The 19956-nt window shown below is 43.4% G+C and overlaps 1 protein-coding gene across 1 annotated transcript in view; it reads right to left on the reverse strand.

Moving 5' to 3' along the window:
• Positions 1-16734, reverse strand: part of HHIPL2 (HHIP like 2) — a 196402-nt gene extending 179668 nt beyond the window's left edge. The window contains 2 exon segments of the mRNA XM_078648224.1: positions 4127-4779; positions 16690-16734. Of these exon segments, the coding sequence (XP_078504350.1) occupies positions 4127-4779; positions 16690-16734 (698 nt within the window).
• Positions 16735-19956: the final 3222 nt, after the last annotated feature.

A 19956-nucleotide genomic window follows, 5' to 3' on the forward strand; every position in this document is an offset into this window, starting at 1 on the left:
TGGTAGGGTCTCAACTTATCCCGGGGTGGCAGGGACTCGGTCAGGGTGCTGAATCACTCGATAAAGGGGATCAACACACAGTGGGACAAACTATTTCAAGCCCCCACTCGGCCTGCAGATGATCCAACATGGGTGTATTGGTTCTACCTGGTAATGGGTGTATTGGCGCTGCCTGGTAACGGGAGTCCATGTGACGGAGGAAGGTAGGGTCCTGTGGTCTGATGATGTCGGGGCCTGGCTGGAAGGGGTTACTAAAGGGAGAATTTAGTAGGGTAGACCTAGGCAGGGGGAGGCCAGATCGTCGGTTAACAATGCTGGCCTGTGGCGGTAAGGTCATTATCGGTGAGCACATATTTTGAGGTCTGAGGGGGCGGGCATCATCCTATGGAGGTTCCCGCCCAGGGGGAGGAGCCTGCGGGCCACTCCCACAACTCCAGGGGCAAGGTAATAGATGCTGCAAAGCAAAGGAGCGCGGGTAGGAGTAGTTCACGCTTTCCTTAGGCTGGTAGCCACCCCGCGCGCGTGGACTCATGACGCCACCGGCGCAGAGTAAGGGCCCTCCTTTAGTGGGTAAATGGAGTTCAGGGCGTAGACCGGGCAATTCCCGGGGTAACACTGCGCATGCGCACATCCAGAGGGGAGGCGCAGCTTGTAGGACCTGACACCGGTAGTGACCCTGCCATATGGCCAGAAATGTACAAAAATTCTAGATGAGGATGTTTAGTATAAGTTAGGTACAACATGTATTAGAGTTTTGTTAAAGTCAGGCTCTCAAACTTGTTGCTAAGAGTATGTACCTAAATGTCCTGCTGAATTTTTGTATAAATTGTTGATTATGCAATTAAAACCTTTTTTAATTTCATACTTTAATAAATACGGCCGGGCGACTAGCGCCCGCCTTCCAAAAAGTAAAGACGTCTCGTGTCCACGTTCCTGGGTATTGGGTGCCGGATTGGGGGGGAGGCGGCAGCTAGTCGCTGACCATGTGAAAAGGGGGGGCCCTCGGCCCCCCCGCACGCATGGCGGCGCGGCGACCGTCGCCCCCACTCTCTCCGTTGTTGCCATTCGGCGGTGGGGGCGTGCCCTGGGGGGCGCGGCCCACCGCCGATTGGCTGGTGGCCCCCTTGACCCGGATCCTGGGAAGTGGGTCCGGGTCAGGGGGGGCGGGCTAGAGGAGGGGCCACCTGGCCCCTCTGGAATAAAGAGATAGGGAGCGCCCAGGAGACCCCCTTGTCCCTGGACGCTCCCTCGCCGAAACGGTGTGCCCCGCGCTCGGGGCTTCTTTGTTTTCCCACCCACCATCCCTTGGAACAAAAAGTTTGGTAACAGTTCTTATCTCTGGTTGAAGGGTCAGTTCTGGATGTACGGTCCACGGGTCTCACAGGGTAATTGAGATGAACGGTTGGTGTATTTTGTTGATGCTTTTGTCTAGGAATTTTTTCCCCCTTTTAGCAAGTCATGTGTGAAGTGAACTGTATTTAATGCTATGTGTCTTTAGGCCTTTTTTCCCTTTGTAGCTATGCGTTGATACTGTTTGAAGTGAACTGTATTTAATGCTATGTGTCTTTAGGCCTTTTTTCCCTTTTGTAGCTATACGTTGATACTGTTTGAAGTGAACTGTATTTAATGCTATGTGTCTTTAGGCCTTTTTTCCCTTTGTAGCTATACGTTGATACTGTTGAAGTGTACTGTATTTAATGCTATATGTCCTTAGGCCTTTTTTCCCTTTGTAGTTATACGTTGATACTGTTTTATTAGCCAGTGTAGCTGTCCTTTAGAATTTTTTCCCATAGGTCGTCGTATTTATTAGGTATGGGGCATGCGGTAAGGTCATTATCGGTGAGCACATATTTTGAGGTCTGAGGGGGCGGGCATCATCCTATGGAGGTTCCCGCCCAGGGGGAGGAGCCTGCGGGCCACTCCCACAACTCCAGGGGCAAGGTAATAGATGCTGCAAAGCAAAGGAGCGCGGGTAGGAGTAGTTCACGCTTTCCTTAGGCTGGTAGCCACCCCGCGCGCGTGGACTCATGACGCCACCGGCGCAGAGTAAGGGCCCTCCTTTAGTGGGTAAATGGAGTTCAGGGCGTAGACCGGGCAATTCCCGGGGTAACACTGCGCATGCGCACATCCAGAGGGGAGGCGCAGCTTGTAGGACCTGACACCGGTAGTGACCCTGCCATATGGCCAGAAATGTACAAAAATTCTAGATGAGGATGTTTAGTATAAGTTAGGTACAACATGTATTAGAGTTTTGTTAAAGTCAGGCTCTCAAACTTGTTGCTAAGAGTATGTACCTAAATGTCCTGCTGAATTTTTGTATAAATTGTTGATTATGCAATTAAAACCTTTTTTAATTTCATACTTTAATAAATACGGCCGGGCGACTAGCGCCCGCCTTCCAAAAAGTAAAGACGTCTCGTGTCCACGTTCCTGGGTATTGGGTGCCGGATTGGGGGGGAGGCGGCAGCTAGTCGCTGACCATGTGATCAATCACGCTACGAAAGGCCATGGCTTCTCTCCCCCTGGCGACGTACAAAGGCCCTTATGTACCAGCGCATTTCCCCATAGACACAGAACGGAAAAACAGGCGCATAGCATCTAACACGCCATCATTAAACGTGGGGTTCTTCTTAGTAAGGAAATGTGAACATCTCACTAATTATAACAGAAAATAAACAATTAATTGCGCAAGAAGAAAAATAAATTAGAGTTAAGAGATGTATTCATTTATTTGCAGGTTTTATATAGCGCTGGCTGGACCCAGAGGTATCAGAGCGCTAAAGAATGAAATGCAATTTCTGAAGCTTTTTACCTGTATAGCATAATAGAAACATATGTATGTATCATTAGTAGTAATAACAGTGAGCCTGTATATAGCATGGGGAGAACCACAATTGACGACCATCAGAGTATATATAAATTCTAACAAAGGATGAAAGGTTAAGCCAACTCACCATGCCTAAAAGCAGAGAAAACGCCTCATAACCTGAGTGAGGGGTATTGTCCTCTCTCTGGAGCACTATCAGGGGTTCTAAATGATCATTTTAGAAGGAATCTCTAAAACCACACATCCCAGATTTAAACTTTCTTTTGAGAGGCAATGGGCCCTATTCAAAAATGTAATTTTGCATGCACAGATCTCTTCACATATAGATTTACACCTACAGCAAGGTGAAAAAGTCCTCATGTATAAAATGTATTATTTCCATGCATAGTTATGCACCTAAATGTATGTTAGACTTACAAGTCTGCACACCACAAATGAATTTAAGGCGGAAAAAGTATTATTAATAACTTTCCGCCTGTTTGTGTGGATCTCCGCCACTGGGGCAGGAATCTCCCTACAGAAAATAAAAGGCAATTTTAAGAAAATTCATTTACAACTATAAATAAAGAAAATTTATTTTTTAATTTAAAAATATTAAAACACATTTTTTTTAAACTCCTGTTTGAGTAGGGCTACGACAATTACAAGGCATAACACATCTGAACTAAATCTGAAAAATAAATATAGCCATCTCAATGCAAGCGTCCCAAGACTGCCGACAATGGTGCTCTTGTATAGTCAAACAACACACCTGCCTGCATTAACTACATAAAGTGAACTTCTGAACAGCCAATCAATGTACAAAAAAACAGCCCTCCTTACTTAGCCATGGGTGGTCAACAATAGGAATTCCAGAGTGCACATTTTTTTGCTGATGTCTGCTTGGGCTTTGAGACCTGTTGTGACACAATTCATTCAAGTCCTTTTAAAAGTTAATCGAATTTAGTGCACTCAAATTTGCATGGAAACTAGGTAATATGACGTCACTAATTGAGCTCCTTCAGGATTGTGCATCAATGCACTGTAATGTTTGAGATTGCATAGAGGAATAAATGCATGGCTTCAGATTTTCATAATTCACGTCCTTTCCCTGGAAGCACCACTAATATTTAAAATACTTGTATAATAATATAATTAATGTGCCATTCATTCGAGAATAATGGAAAAGTGTGCTTTGGTGTCTTGCAGCCGGACAGGTGCACAGTTGAGCATAAAGAACTAATGTCGGACAGTTAGTTTAGCATGTAGTGTCAAATTGCACAAAAATAAAAAGAAATATTAGCAATTGTGCAGCCTCACCTCACAGAGCGTCGATCCGCTTTGTTCATGTCCGTAGCTGATACCGTGAGTTCACTAATTTTGATCCTCTCCACTCTGTCGTGCCGCATGAACGAGTAGTAAATATAAAACTTCCCATTATTGCGGAAATTGGGGTGAAAAGCCATGCCCAAGAAACCTCTCTCGTCGCCTAAATATTGTGTGGTCAGCACAATCCCCTTCAGATCCAGAAAGGGCTCCTCCAGTCGGCTCCCATCAGGCATGTACACCCAGATCATTCCTATCTGCTCGGCCACGAACATGCGGTGAGTGTCGTCGTTGGCGTGAATCATTAACACCGGGTTCCTTAAACCATTAGCAATTTCAATCAGGCAAAGCCTGAGACAGCCCTTGGGGTCCTTGACCATGGATCCAAGGTTTCGATTGAGGCCTTCACTTTTTAGCACATGAGGAAAGCAATAATCTGGGTCTGGAATGTTCAGCAGGTTGCAGAATTGGGTCCTGTCCTTCTCACAGGACTCTTGGATCAGTTTGTCTTTAGAAAGAAATGCAATGGTTGAGCGGCATTTAATATGGAACTCAGAGCAATAGTTAAAGCAAAGGCCTGGGAGTTCTCTCAAGGGTGTCTGCAGGTCTTCGGCATCATACAGGTGAGCAGCATAAGGAGAACATTCCTGGAAATGAATTAGGTACATAAATCAGTGTATCAACAAGTTTAATTCAATTTTAGATCAAAATGTTGCAAAATTCAGGCATAATATATTTTAAAGCAAAAAGTGCAAATGGTTTCATATTGGTTGGCACATATTTCTTTAATGTCACATTGTGGAAATACTATTGTGATTGTTGCACCACTCAACTGGTAGAAATGCCTGTGTAAAAATTATACTGCACCTATGCCATGTTCCTTATGCAGTCTGGCACACTATGATGCCAGTGAAGATGAAGAGGAACCAATAGAAAACATTTATTGAAGCGAATCCAACCGCTTCAGATGACTGATCTAATGAAGAAGCTGGTCTGTGGTCTTTATGCTTACATGTATACCTTATGTATTGTTTTACATGAAAAGGGGCTATGTTGGTATGGAATGCTGTCACCTACATTTAGGACTCAAAATGTCTGAAATGTAACACTAGCCCTCTAGCTCATTGAACCACAAAATATTCTAGGTCACTGTGCTTTCTATACCACTGAATAGATCAACATATGGATGACGAGTTTTACCCGTTTTTACAGTCATGAAATAGACTATCAGCTGGTATAAATTGTAACCTGGGCCTGGGACTTATAAGTGTATTATATGTGTACAATACATCAGGCTCACAAAGCATGAAGCACATGTAAAAAATCCTTGATTGTAAAATCTAGTTGTGCAAAGTGCACATGGATCTAAGTTCTTTTATAGTGTTCAAATATATCTACTAATAAACTCATGAACTCAATTTCCTATACACTCTTCTCTTCTAAAAATACATTAACATTTAGAGGCTGTAGCAAATTTACATTTTCTGCATCATCACCCCAGATTTTTCATCTTTCTCTGGACACTATTTTTACTGGTGCAAGGACTCTGAGCTATGTGACAGTGCTGTTCAGTTACACAGAGTGCTTACTCTGGCCCTAAAATGGTATTGGTAAATTTGGTTACACCCAATTGATCTATTTACCTTTACTGTAAAACAACAATAGATGCCATATAAAATGCACCAATGGCATGAGAGAGAAAATGCCAAATGTGGGCTTCAGTGAGTAATTACACCACCCAATTACAAGGTTTATGATAACTTGAACAGAAAAGTCACTTTTTAAACATATATTTTAGGCTGCCTGAGCCAGAAATGACTTAAGGCTGCTCTCACTCATCACACTTCCAGAGATGAAATGCACATGCTTGTCTGGGAGAGTTAACGATTCTGGCTCAGAAGACAGTGTCTTACTTCTGAGCTCAGACAAGTTGGTGTTAACTGCTGACCACTTAGCAGGTATTAGCTATCGGGGAGTACATAGGAACAGCGAGAAGAACAAAGGAAAGCCTTAGCACTGTGTCTTTTGACTTGGAGGTACCAGGGAGGGCTTCTCCTATTCACTCAAGGGAGCAAGAATCCAGTCTCAGTAGGGACCCAGTCTGTGGGGAAGAGGGCTTATCGAAATAGAAAAGCGGCTAAGCAGCCAAACTCTAGGCTGCCTGGAGACAGCAGTGTTCTTTCGTACTGAAACAGGGGGTCCTTGGTAAATCTACAGTGAGTCAAAGAGTAAATGCTATAAAACGTAGTGGGGGAATGCAAGAAAATAGCTAGGATTGGGTGGCAGTATTTCTCTAGAAAATGGCTACTGCCCTGGATAATTTTGACACCTCGGCCACCATATCCTCAAAAGATTCCTAGACCTGGGAAGCCTACGCATTAAGATGAAGGTCCTGCTAGAAGAAAATTCGTGACTTTTGACTCCAGCTGGAAACAGAGGAGTACTCAGTCAAGTGCTCCTGACTAATTCTGGCACCCAAGGACTGGAAATTTGCTGCTTCAGGGAACGAAAACGTAGAAGGACTCCTGTCTTCCAAAGGACTGAGCTAACTACAGAGGACTTGGCACCACAGGAGACCTTGTAGGAGAGAGGCCTAGTGCTTAGAAGTCTATTTCTAAGAAGCTAGGGGTTTTAGGACTGACTAGAGTAGACTCTGTCCTAGCATTTGGAAAAAAGTGGACCAGAGGGTCTGATTTAGAGTGTGGCGGACAGAATATTCGGTCACAAATGTGATGGATATCCCATCCGCTTATTACAAGTACCATAGTATATAATGCACTTATAATACATGGCATTCTGCAATTACTGTGCAAAAATCTGTCTCTAATTTCTTTATAATAGGCAACTTGTGGCGCACTCAGTTGCTTATAAAAAAGAAATGACATAGCTGCTCTACTGTAATACGTTCACATGTCACAATGCTTGCTGCCAGAGCCAGAATCCAGGGGAAATGCAGATCAGATCCTGGCATATAATTAAAGCTGCAGTTTTAAGAACAAAAAATGAAACATCGCTTCTTTCATGGCTGTTTTTCTAGCAGTACAGAGACAAGCAAAAAGGAATTATTTATTGCAACATTTATGGTAACTTGTATGCTTTTTTAACTTCTTAAAGCACTCAAAAAGTACCTCCTTATATGATAAGGATAGTGGAAGTCACCTTGGAGTTCCACAACCGTATAAAGGAACTGGCCTTGTACCTCACTCCTCTAAGGGGCCAATTCCGGTCTCGCTCGGAAGGGTGCCGAACGCGACCTGGCCGGAAAAAGTACGAGCCGTATGCGTGTTTTCCGTCTGACTCGTACAGCTGTACGAGCGAGCAAGCACGATGCAGGCAACGTGAAACTCACCGACCGAGTCGTTTCCAGGTCTGAACCGCTCCGTACGTCTCGTCCGTAAGTAAACCGTACCGTGCAATGGATGCGATTTACGACCAAGCCAATCCAAAGCACGCGTCGGTCAGCCGGTGCAAACTGATGTGTACGGCTGACAAAACGTCTGGGAAGTTGCCTTTGGGGGTCCGCGTCGCATCCCCTGTCACCCGCAGCCTTACAACTCAGACACCCCAACGCAGGCATGTACGGTGCGCACGGCACCGACACGTACCCACTGTAGGGGCGCCCTTGTGCGAGACGTACCAATTCAGTCAATGGGAGCCCATGTACGGGTCGTACAACCGGCTCCCATTGACTTCTATGGGAGTCCGACCGAACCGAGTCCGGCAGCATGCGGCCACATCGTACTCGCTCGGTCGGACTGCAGGGCTCCGGCTCGGTCGGAAAACACCCCCGGAACCGGCTCGGTCAGAGAGCTTTCCGACCCAGATTGGAATCGGCCCCTAAATGGCCATGAAAGTCCTTTGTAACTTACAATATACTTATAATGCAGGGGCACTTTATCCCATATATAATAAGGCAGACTGTACATCAGTCATGTTTGTGACAAAGCAACCCATCCCACAACCCGAAATCAGACACTTAGTCATTTTTTCTACCTCTTGCGGAACAGGAGAAGGTTCTGAAGCTTGCCCAGGCAGGTCACACTGTTATGTAAGAACCGTAAAACAGCACCCAAGGCAGGCAAGAAAATCAGGTGCTCCCCGCTCAAAGTTTTTTGCCACACTCAAAACAGGTTCATTATGACTTTGCATTAAAGGTGTCCTTCCTGATGAAGCTCTAGCTACATCTTCCAACCTTGCCTTCCTGAAGAAATTTGACTTTTGAAAAAGTGATAAGTCCAAAAGTAAAATATTGGACTGGGACAAGGCGGCATATCTATCTGACTGATGACGCATCTTCAGCAACCATGAAATACAGCTTTGGCCCACTCTGAGCTTTTGACACTAAAACCAACAGCTTTAGAGGGAGATCGGTGATGACATATCTGACTTGAGACTTCCTCTCTGGCCACAGCCTTGGAATCATGCAGTGAAGGAAGATTTTAACTTCCGTTTCCGGGACCAAGTCAGAAGGTTAACACTTTGACCCGGATGACCCACTTGAAGTATCAAAACTCCACTTCATTACCGTGGGCAAGAAATTGTGCTGAGGTTCCTTTCAACCATGAACTTGTTTTTCACAGAGGATTTACTTTTCAAGGCACTCTTAGTATTAATACTTTAAAAAAATCATATCTCCAGTTCCCCTTAACTTATTTTAATGATCTTGGTGTCTTTTGTGCTGGTTCAGTTGTTTGCTATTTTTCTAAATTTGGTTTGAATTTTATTCTGTTGTATTATTTGCTTTAAAATTGTTGATACTGTTTTAACTTAAAGCAGGTTTCTATAGGGAATGCCTACTGCTTGTGTCATAACTATCAGAGGTTGAGCAGAGATTCTTCCAAAACTCTAATAACCCACCTTTTGACAGAATCTTATAACATTGAGTGAATTTCTCAGCGTCTCATTTCTTCTATTTACAATGAAATATTGGAAACAATAAATAACATTTTATGTTCTACAAATAACAGGGAATTCCTCAGTTACCACTAATAGTACTACCTATATTTTCCGTACTAGCAGTACATGTACTACTACTGGTATTGAATTCAACAGAACTATACACTAATAATACAAACATCAGTAATAATAGTAATACTGCTGTTAGTATCATTTCATTACTACTGCTCGTACCATCTATATCCACATCCTATTCTTACTAGAATTGTTCTTTGGTATCAACAATATCATACAAAGATGAGTATTATTATCAAACCTATTAGAACCAGTACTAACGTCACTCTTGATACCACTGCCATAAGTCCTACTCAACTTGTGAGGCAAGAAATACAACTCTAGAACTGCTAATATTACTACCAGTGCTAATAATATAAGATAGCTAAAACTATGGGTATTACTATTATTAGTAGCATTACTATAACTCCTACTACTAGTAAGGGTACTACTGTTGCAAGTAGTGCTTTTGCTTCTACCAATATTACTACTTCATGAACAACAATGTCTATTACTAATGCTACTTCCAATGTTATATTAACTGCTGATATTATACTGCTATAACTAGTGGCAGTTTTCATTGTCCTGCTATTTCTTTCAATATTACTACTTTTACCATTAAGTCCATCAATAGTTGGAGCCCTTTTTAAAAAGGTAAGTTTGCAGGTGAAGATCTCATCATGTGTAGATCTACACCTACCTCTAGCTGTAAATTCCCTTATGAATGGAATTCCCCATTTCCATGTGTGGATTTACACCACAATGTAGACTAACAAATTTCAATCCCCTCCAATGCGGGGGAGGTGATTCCTACCACTGAAATTACTATAAGTAACTTTGCACCTGTTAGTGGAGATCTACACTAAAAGAACTACAATCTACCTTCAGACATTAATAAATAATTTTAATAATATTAATTTTTAATTTAAAAAATATACTTTTTAAATAGAATAAATATTAACCTACATTTCTCTAACTTCTATTCACCTAGAACTATCACAGTAACAAGGGACAACACACCTGCTCTAACACTTAACATGTTGTTAAATATTAATTATATTCTATTATTTTTTATCCTTAAAAAAATGTAATGAATTGTTGCATTTCCCATCAACACCCCTTACAGTATCATTTGTATTCAATTTGTCATGCTCTTGGAAGCGAGTTATGTATTCTTTTATTTGTGATTTAAAAAAAAAAGTTATAATTTCAAATATATTTTATTAAAATATTATGATGTGTATCAAACAATAACATTTTATGTAAAACATTTTAATGATAAACAAAAATAATGCAAATAAAATTTTATTTAAAATGGTATTTGATTTTATTTTTTTTGTATATGTTTCGTATGTGTTAGTTGAAGTACAGTGGTAGGCCATGTTTGGTAGTTGACTTACACCAAGGCTGAGCTGCAGTACATTTAAGCCTCTTTTGGCACTAGTACTACTACAGTAAATGTGATTTTGCATATTGCAACTGTCTTACTCATATGTGGGTTTGTATTTTGTAGGATCATGCAACGTCCCATATTCATCTTAAATTTCCTTTAACCCCCACCTATTTAAGAGTAAGTATTGCCCATTGTCTCATTACTTTCCCTTGTCTCCCCCATGTTTACTACTAAAGCCTATACACTTACATGTGTCAATTTCATCAAATGTTGATACTTTTCTTGATACATTTATTTATGTTATCTGAAAAGCCCGATATAAATGAAAACATAGGTCAATTGAAAAAAACTTTTTAAACGGTTTACTGTGTTGCTAAGCACACACACAGAACAGGTTACATGTTTCTCATAATTATTTTCATAGCCATAAAATAGTAATTATTTAAAATGCAGTAACAAATATTACAATGGAATTAGAGCGGCAATGCATTTCTCTAATTTCTTAGCCCCTTTCTTTACTCAGATAACTATTTACTTTCTGTTAACACATTTCCCAACATAATTCCCTATTTGCTTTGAATTATATAAATATATGTTTGTTTCCAAAGTGTTCTACAAGGTTTATGCTGTTTGTAAAAGCACGTTGTTACTTATGTAAAAAAAGGAAAATAATTATTTTTGACATCAAACTTCCATTATATCGGTACTATAAACTGCCAATACAATGGTTATAATCAGTGCTGTTTAATATTTTTTAATGAATCAATGAGAAGTGGAGGAATATGATTTTAGGTACATATGTCATAGCAGTCACTGAATGATATTTCATAAGCGTGAGACTCAATGTGTTTGTATGCTATGAAAATAAATTCAATAAGAAAAAGTTGATGGGTAGTTCATGAAAAGAGTCAAAATAGTAAACACTTATGCACAAATGGTTTTGAACTTACTTTAGATCAGTAGGCATTCCCAAGGGAATGTTGGAAGAACAATCATGGGAGGGGTTTAGGGAAAAGTAAGGAGAACTTTAAGGAAGGACAGGCTTCTACAAAAACCCATCCACAAAGGAGTGAACCAATTGTTATGCACAAAATACACTTCTAAAGTTCCACAGTCCTAAAGGTCACAAAACTAGAATAAATGTACTCAGGACCAGCCTTAAAGTAAGTCAAGCAGTACACAAGGCCACTCACAGGTACTGCAACACACTCCAAGAAAATAACACCCCAGACGAATCAATGTTCCTCTAGGGTGTATGTCAAATAAATGAAATTAAAATGACCTTAAAAAAATATAACTATATTTTGTTTAATGTTAGCAATATGTACAAAATTATAAATACATTTTTTATTATTTTAACATTCAAAAACAAACTTAATTTAAAAATAAAGTGACATTTATCGTTTGAACTTTTGTTACAAAATGTAAATCATTTAATTTCATTTTGCACACTAAGGGGCCCATTACGATGTCGGGCGGATCGCCACCGCCATGGTGGCGGTGGCGATCCGCCCGACAATCATGCCCGGCCGCCACCCATTTCCCCCCTGCCATGTCACCATGGCGGGGGGGGACCGCGGCGGACGTAAACACCATCCGCCGCTTTTCCGCCCCGGTCGCCTTGCGGCCGGGACGGAAAATATTCAATATGGTGGCGGTGTCTATTAGACACCGCCAGCCATATTATGATGGGATTGCAGACATGCCTTTCTGTGGTGGCATTGCCACGGAAAGGCATGCGGAGACTCCCTGCGGGGGCCCGTTGCGGGCCCCCTGGGACTCCATGGGTTGGGGGGTGCGCATGGGGGGTACCTATGGTACCCCCCACGCATTTCAAAGTGCAACATGGCAGGCACCGCACTCAATATGAAATACCCTTTAATGAGCAATAATTGTAAAATGTATGCTATATAATATTGTGGGATGTTTCTATTTATTCTTTCTTTCTTTTTTCTTATCTTTTCCTGGATATTTGGCATGGAATCATGTTGTAGATATGAAAATGCTCTTTTGCCGTAAGTGCAGGGTGATGTAGAGAGCAGGCAATTGTTTAATTAACCATAAGCTACACGTTTCAGCATGTGTTCATGATAAGGACCCATATTAGTATGGATACACCTGAATTCTTTGTATCTGTTCTGTAAATGACAGTTGTGAAATTCACTGATTTCAGTGTTCATATTGTATTGATTTCTAATCTCTTGGAAGAGTAGAACGGTCTGTGGACCATGCATAATCAACATACACTTTGTAAATAAATTTAGCCTTAGCATTGGAACACTTTTCACTGTTTTTATTACTATATTTATTTTTGTGTATACACAACAAATTTTGGGTAGTGCTACTGTAATGAGGCCATACAATATGAGTGCAGTATTTTTTCTATGCCATTACTGTTTTGTACATAACAGATAAGACTATGTAAACGAATTCAATCCTCGTGTCTACGTTCGTGAGAAAGGCAGTTTGAAATCCAATTACAGAAAACATTTTGAGAAGGAAAAAGAAAAAATATGTATATATATATATATATCTCGTCATTTCGCTCCGTCTTGGGAATTCCTTTCCTTTGACAAAACGGGCACGGACCACAGCGTTGTGCAGCAGAAGTATTTTTTATTGCTCCAGGACCTCTACAGCCATGACGCGTTTCAGGCTGCCTCGGGCCTTGATCATATATATTAAATATCATTTAACTTTACAGTGTATGGGGTTTTATTTTAAGTTTTTCTTGACCTCAAAGAGGTCTGTTAGAGTTCAGGTTTAGTCGGTACACCCCATCAAATATAGAATAACATAAACATTATCACTGACTACCACAGGAGTAAGGGAAATGAAAGAATCCTAGGTATTCTCCTTGTCAGGACGAAAGGCCCTCACCTACACTATAAGTGGCATACTTCATCCTTGGACCTCTCCTGGCACTGATCAATAGGATTTAAGTGTGACCTACAACTCACTATATTGTTGAAAAGCTCCAGTGCATTTTTGATAATAAAAGAGGGTTATGGGGAGGCCACTATTATTTGTTCCTGGGTCTGAGGGTAGCTGTACACAGGGGAATGGAAGGGGATAAAGGTATCTCATTGAAGGACAATATGTATTTTATTGTGTCCCGATGGATATAATAGTAATATAGAATGAAAATATTTACAGCACACATACAAGGAGGTTCCATGTGTGTTGGGTATTGCCTTCAACGGTTCATGGTCTACTCACTTAGAAAATTCAAGCCATGTGTTTTCTATTTCAGTGGTAGAGAAAAGGATCAGATCTCCATCAATGCATCCGTCCTGACATCTCCTAACAGGGCAACCTTGTCCTGATGAACAGGGCAACCTTGTCCTGATGAAGCCCATTTACACCTAAATAGAGCATGTCACATTGCAATGGCAGGAACATGTAGACCTCCACCAGTGAGTCAAATCAATTCCCAACATAATTTTAATGTTATCCCCGGAGACACAATGGAATACATATTGCCCATCCATGAGATAGTTTTATCCCCCTCAATCCTCTCTGTTCAGCTACCCTCACTCCCAGCAACAAATCAAAGTGGGCTGACCAGAACCCTCTTCTATTATCAAAAAACCTTTGTAGCTCCCAACAATATAGTGGGTTGCAGCTTGCACTTTGATCCTGTTGTCCAATGCCAGGAGGGACCCAACGAAGAAGCATGCCACCTATCAAGTGGGTGAGGACCTTCTGTCCTGAACCGGAGTGTGCCTAAGACTCTCATTTCCCTTACCCATGTGGTATTCAGTACTAGTGTGTATGTGGATTTATTTCCGATACCTGCTGCCATTATTTTCTATAGAAGTATATTGCAATATCTGTGAGAGGCCATGTGTGAATGGGCAGTGTGGGCTTTCATCTCTCTAGTGCGAAGAGCTGGTTGGGCATCGTGGACAGTCGTTGCTTGAACTTTCTGTTGCCATCCGCCACAGGATGTCATTGTGTAGCGTGAAGTGCAAACCCCAAATTGATGTTTGCTGCAGTGCAAACAGCAGGTCTTAACTGAAGCTTAGCGTTGCCGGTAATCGTGGTTGGTAGAGTCTCAGTGCGACGGGGCCTGTTGTGAAGAGTCCAAGCCTCAGGATTTCACCTTGCCTTCATGGGAGGAGCTTGGAACTGATGCCAGTTAAGGGTCCACCTGGGGGCACCTCATGGGGATCTGGAACTCACTCCAGCAGAGGCCAGCAGGGCTCATGAAGGTAGGTCCAGCTGCAGCAAGTGATCTGGGCAGTTGCGGGAAGGTCTCTGGAACTTGTGCTGTCTCTGTAGCTCAAACAGGAGGTGGCCATTAAAGATGCTCAGGTAAGTCTGGGAAGAAGGTAAGCAGGTCCAGTCTTCCTAGTCAAACAGCAAGGCAGTCGTCAAGCAGCAGGGCAGTCCTTCTTCTATAGTGTCCACAGGCCCATGAGTGTTCTTCTGAGTGGGTCTGGAGGTTCAATAGGTATACCTGGTGCAAGCCTTGGAGTGTGAGGGGCCACACTGTCCTGCCTCCACACCGAGTTCTGGAAAGTTCTTCCCTTACTCTTTTGTTTGTGGATGTTCATATTACCATGTCTCTCCATAAATCCACTCTTACCCTGCTTTAAACCCCTTCTTAGTGCTCCCTAGACCCCTCCTATTTTGAGTAAGTTCCCCTATTTTTTAACCATTCCCTCTAGTCCCTCCCATATTTACTACAAAATCTTATACTTACCTATGCAGAGATCCCCGCCACTTTGGGGGAGATCTCTGCATGGAAAATGAAGAAGTAGTGAAGGCGGTGATCTCCACTAGTAGGTTAGAAGATAGAATATTAATATAGTAAGTGAGTAGCACTACTACAGTACTACTCCATGCACTACAGAATGCCCCAAAGTGTGTGGAGCAAGGACAGCTGTGCTGTGAAATGGGTATTTTATTGAATATGAAACATTTAACATACAGAATCATTAAATATAAGCTGAAACGCTCTGTGAAACCTAAGAAGAAATACATTACACTGCCAATACTAGCAGCTTTTTACATATAGCGCTACACACTGTGGTTTTTACCATCTATGTGCTGTAAGTCATAAATGTTTGCAATTGTTCAATGTATTGTAAATCAATGTCGCAACCCTCAGAAAGATGGAAATTAGAGGTCAGGTCACTTCCTACAGGCCACAATAGCCATCGATGGCAAGCATTTAGCTCAAAATCATCTGAGTCAATTTGTTAATTTTGAATAAATAATTAAATCAAATTCGACAAAGTTCCACCTCATTGCCATGCATACTCTAGCCAGTACATACATTGCCTGCACATAGTCTAGGAAGACAGATGTAGGTCATCCATGTCAGTGAATACCATGCGCTCATGCAAGTAAATTATTACCTGCACTATCTAGGCACACATGGGCCAGATGTGCTTATATATCAAACATTCGGGAAAAAAGACCATATGTGAGTCCCTCCTTATACATACATGTTTCCTCTATGTAAATAATGGACCACAGAACACCAAGGAAAGGCGTGATTAGAAGAACAAAAGTGACACAAAAATTTAAAAAGCTGTACTACTGTGATAAATTCGAACAGATGCTTATTGTCAGCAGTAATTGGACATAAGTATTACTCGCCAGCTCCTGGCTGCGTGCAATAATTCTATGTATCTTGTTTTTCGAAAGTGATAATTTAACATATGTTCTGAAGTAAGCCAGAGCATCGGGCCTCCTCGGCTCGGAAATTCACTTATCTGCTCCAGAAAACTCCCCCCGCTGACAACACAGCCAGGACTGGTTTCATTTACCGAACAATTCCCATCAGTTTCCCTTTGAGACCTACCCAGCTGGGTCCCATGGGACTCATTCTTCCCTTTGGTTTTGTCATCATTTGTTCGTTGGTGTCAAATTGTACATAAAAATGAAAAAAAATACCACTGCAGAGCGCGGTGGGGGGCCTCAAATACCTGGGTATCTTTCTTACAGATGTTCCGGACTTGGCATGGGAGCGCAATGTGGTGCCTGTGTGGGACAGGGTGCGTTCGGACATAAAAATCTGGTCCAGAATGCCACTGAACATATATGGCCGGTCGGCGATCTTTAAAATGGTGGCCCTGCCGCGCCTTCTATACCAATTGCAGAACCACCCATACCCCATTGCACCGCAGTGGTTTCGCCAAGTGAACGCCGCTCTCAGTCAGTTCCTTTGGGCTGGGGGAGTGGCGAGAGTGGCTCTCCGCACCTGCTTCCTTTCTACGTACTGCGGGGGCCTGGCCACCTCGGACATCTTATCATACTATCAGGCGGCGCACCTGCTGGTGCTTAACGACTGGTGGTATGGGGATCGGGGCGACCCGACTTATGCCCTGGAGCGGTACCTGATGGACCCAGACACGGTCCACACCATTCTTTATTCGGCAGCTATCAGGAAACGACTCCCCATGGTCACTCAGGTGGTCTTCCGGGTGTGGCGCGCTGCCTTGCGCCGTATGGGATGGTGGAACAGATTGACGAGGGAGACCCCGCTGTGGCAGAATGGCCGTCTCCCGGAGCTGGCGTCCCTACAGGGATTCAGGAGCTGGGATGATATCGGTATCTCCACGCTCGGCAGCGTCATGAGGGGCACCACCCTTAAGTCTTTCCAGATGTTGAGGGAGGAATATGACATGCCCAAAACTCAATTCTTTAAATATTTGCAACTACGTCATGCACTGTCTCCCTCCCTGGTGGGCTTGGAGTCTCTGCCCGAGTTTAGCCCCCTGGAGGCCAAGGTGTTCATGGGGGAACTGGAGGAGAAAAAGATCTCCAATATATACCAAACTCTGGTCACGCACTGTTCCTCCTCTCTTGATGGATTACGTTCTGCATGGGAGAGAGATCTTGGTCCGTTCGAAGAAGAGGACTGGAGAGAGGCCCTGGAGGCCCCCAAGGGGGCGGCCATTGCGATGCGCCTCCGCTTTATTCAGTTTAAATACTTACATAGGGCCTACTTTACCAGAGAGCGGTTGTGGAAAGCAGGTTTGATTGCCTCCCCCGAATGCTTGAGATGTGGCCGGGCGGTTGGAACGTTTGTCCATACTGTGTGGTCGTGTGCGAACTTGGCCAGGTACTGGGTGGGGGTCTGGGACTGTTTGGCTGAGGTTCTGGGCTGGGACCTTCCCCGATCACCGCAACTTGGCTTGCTTCATGTTATGGAACAGGTGGGGGGCAACATTTACAAGCGTCATTTACTGGTCCTGGGCCTTACTGTAGCTAAGCGGGACATAGCCAGGGCCTGGAAGGACCCCAGGGCCCCTTTGTTGGAGGTTTGGAGACGAGGATTGGACTTTTGCATGGGACTTGAACGCCCGATCTTTGAGGCCAGGGGTTGCCCCCGGAAACATTTTAAGATATGGAAAAGATGGGCGGACTACAGGGGACTGTGGCTGGAACCACCGATGGCCCAGGACACTGGGGAAGACCTTTAACTACTGTACCCTGGGCGACAGGGAGTACGCACACTGGCTATTATTATATTCTAGGCCTTGAGATTAGCAGACACTGGGTGGGGGGCGGGGTTGGGTCAAGGGAGTTAGGGAGTTGGGGGGTTGGGTGTTTAATGCAATCATGCTTGTACTGAATGCATATCCTTTTTTCTATATGCTTATGCTCATTGGGCCTGCGTTGTGATGCGGGACGATGTCCTTATGCTCTGCGTAATGTCAGTACTTGAAAATAAAATTTTGTTCTGAAAAAAAAAAATGAAAAAATACCTAACATTTAAAAAGTAGCAACATTGATGCGCTTGACTGTATAAGATGGTCCATCAGCTTGTGCAGGGCATGATGTCAATGCATTTATAGTGGCTGATTCTCCGGTCTAGTTGAGAGATGCATCCCTGCAAATATACAGGTGTGGGGTACCACAGCCATGGCAAAATTAAAACATCACACGCAGGTACCCATTGATTTCCAGATGGATGGCAAAGCATCCAGAATCTAAGAAACAGTTCAGAATTATTTGCGAAATAATTTACTTACATTTTATCATAAACCTGGATTTTTTTACAAAATACCATTGTTCACCGAAGGTCTAGCATCCGGGACAGAGTACAAGGAGCCGCTACTGGCATCATCCGTACTGAGTAGTGTCCCAATTATATTTGTCTCTCCGGTTTATTAACAATATCACTCCCTTTATAGACTCGACTCTGCAAGGGTAGAGTACCCGAGCAGTCAAGGCTTACTTCAAGAAGTAGTAGAGAGTTTGAAGCTCAGATACTGTGTGACACTTGTAATCGCACACAATAACTGAACTAGGGCTTAAATAAGGAGCATTACAAAAACTAGGGGGCATATTACCAACAACTAGCGATAATTATCGCTATGTTGGCTTAGCGGCAATATTTTTATCGCCGAGCTGCGGCGATTTTTATCGCTTAGGAACCTTGCTATTATCAAGGTTTATCTCCTAAGCGATAAAAATCGGCCGAAATGCATGAATATCGCTGAAAAGTCAGCGATATTCATGCATTACCGAGCTAATGCTCTTAGCCATGTTATCCACCTACCATTGGATAACATGGCTAAGAACTGCTCAGGGGCAGGTGTTAGCTTTTGGAGATATTCGCGCTTATCGCGAATATCTCCAAAAGTTGGTAATAGGAGATAGCGATGTTAGCGACTGTTTCCAGTCGCTGGTGTTAGCGACAGCTAGGTAATAGGGAGATCATTTTATCTCCGCTTTCTTGGCTTTTAAAGCCAAAAAAGCGGAGATAAACAAACCCCCTTGATAATATGCCCCTAGGTCTTCTCACATACTGGTCCAAGATACAGACCCAAACCATGTTTGTGCTTTTTTGGCATATATAGATATAGGGGCTTATTACGAGTTTTGCAGTCCATCAGACCGCATAACCTGTGGTGGAGGTGCGGTGGCGGTCGGATTGTCGTACGAGTGGTCAGACCACCGTACTACAACAGGGGCTGTCTGGCCTCCATGGCACCGCCACAACCGGCAGAGATCCGCGATCCCTGGTGGTGGTGCAGTGGTGTGAGGCCCCAATATGCTTGGCAGGGCCGCTGCGGCCCGCCATGCTTATTAGGAGTTTCTTCACTGCCAGCGGTCTCATGGCAGTGATCATGCCATGAAACTGCTGGCGGTGAGGTAACTAAGTGGGCCTTACAGGGCCCCTGATGCCTCATGCCATGGGGATGTATGCAGTGCCCTCCTGTCTGCTTGCATACCAGTTCTTGAACGGCAAGAACTTAACAGTCCGTGCCATGCAGGACTTGCTTTGGCATTCCCATTGCAATATCTTTTTCAAAGGCACCGCCGTGGGAACGCCCAAGGACCAGTTGCCAGACAATGAGGAAACTCGTACTCTGGCAGGCGGCCAGCAGTCGAGTTTGGCAGTGCGGGAGCGGGCGGTGGCATGCCCACCTGCTCCTGCACCGCCAAACTCGTCATCAGGCCCATAGCCTTTAACACCCCTTATCCAAGTTTTCTACAGATGAGTTACTGTAGTTAT

Source organism: Lissotriton helveticus, chromosome 6 (assembly GCF_964261635.1).
Source record: "Lissotriton helveticus chromosome 6, aLisHel1.1, whole genome shotgun sequence".
NCBI lineage: Eukaryota > Metazoa > Chordata > Amphibia > Caudata > Salamandridae > Lissotriton > Lissotriton helveticus.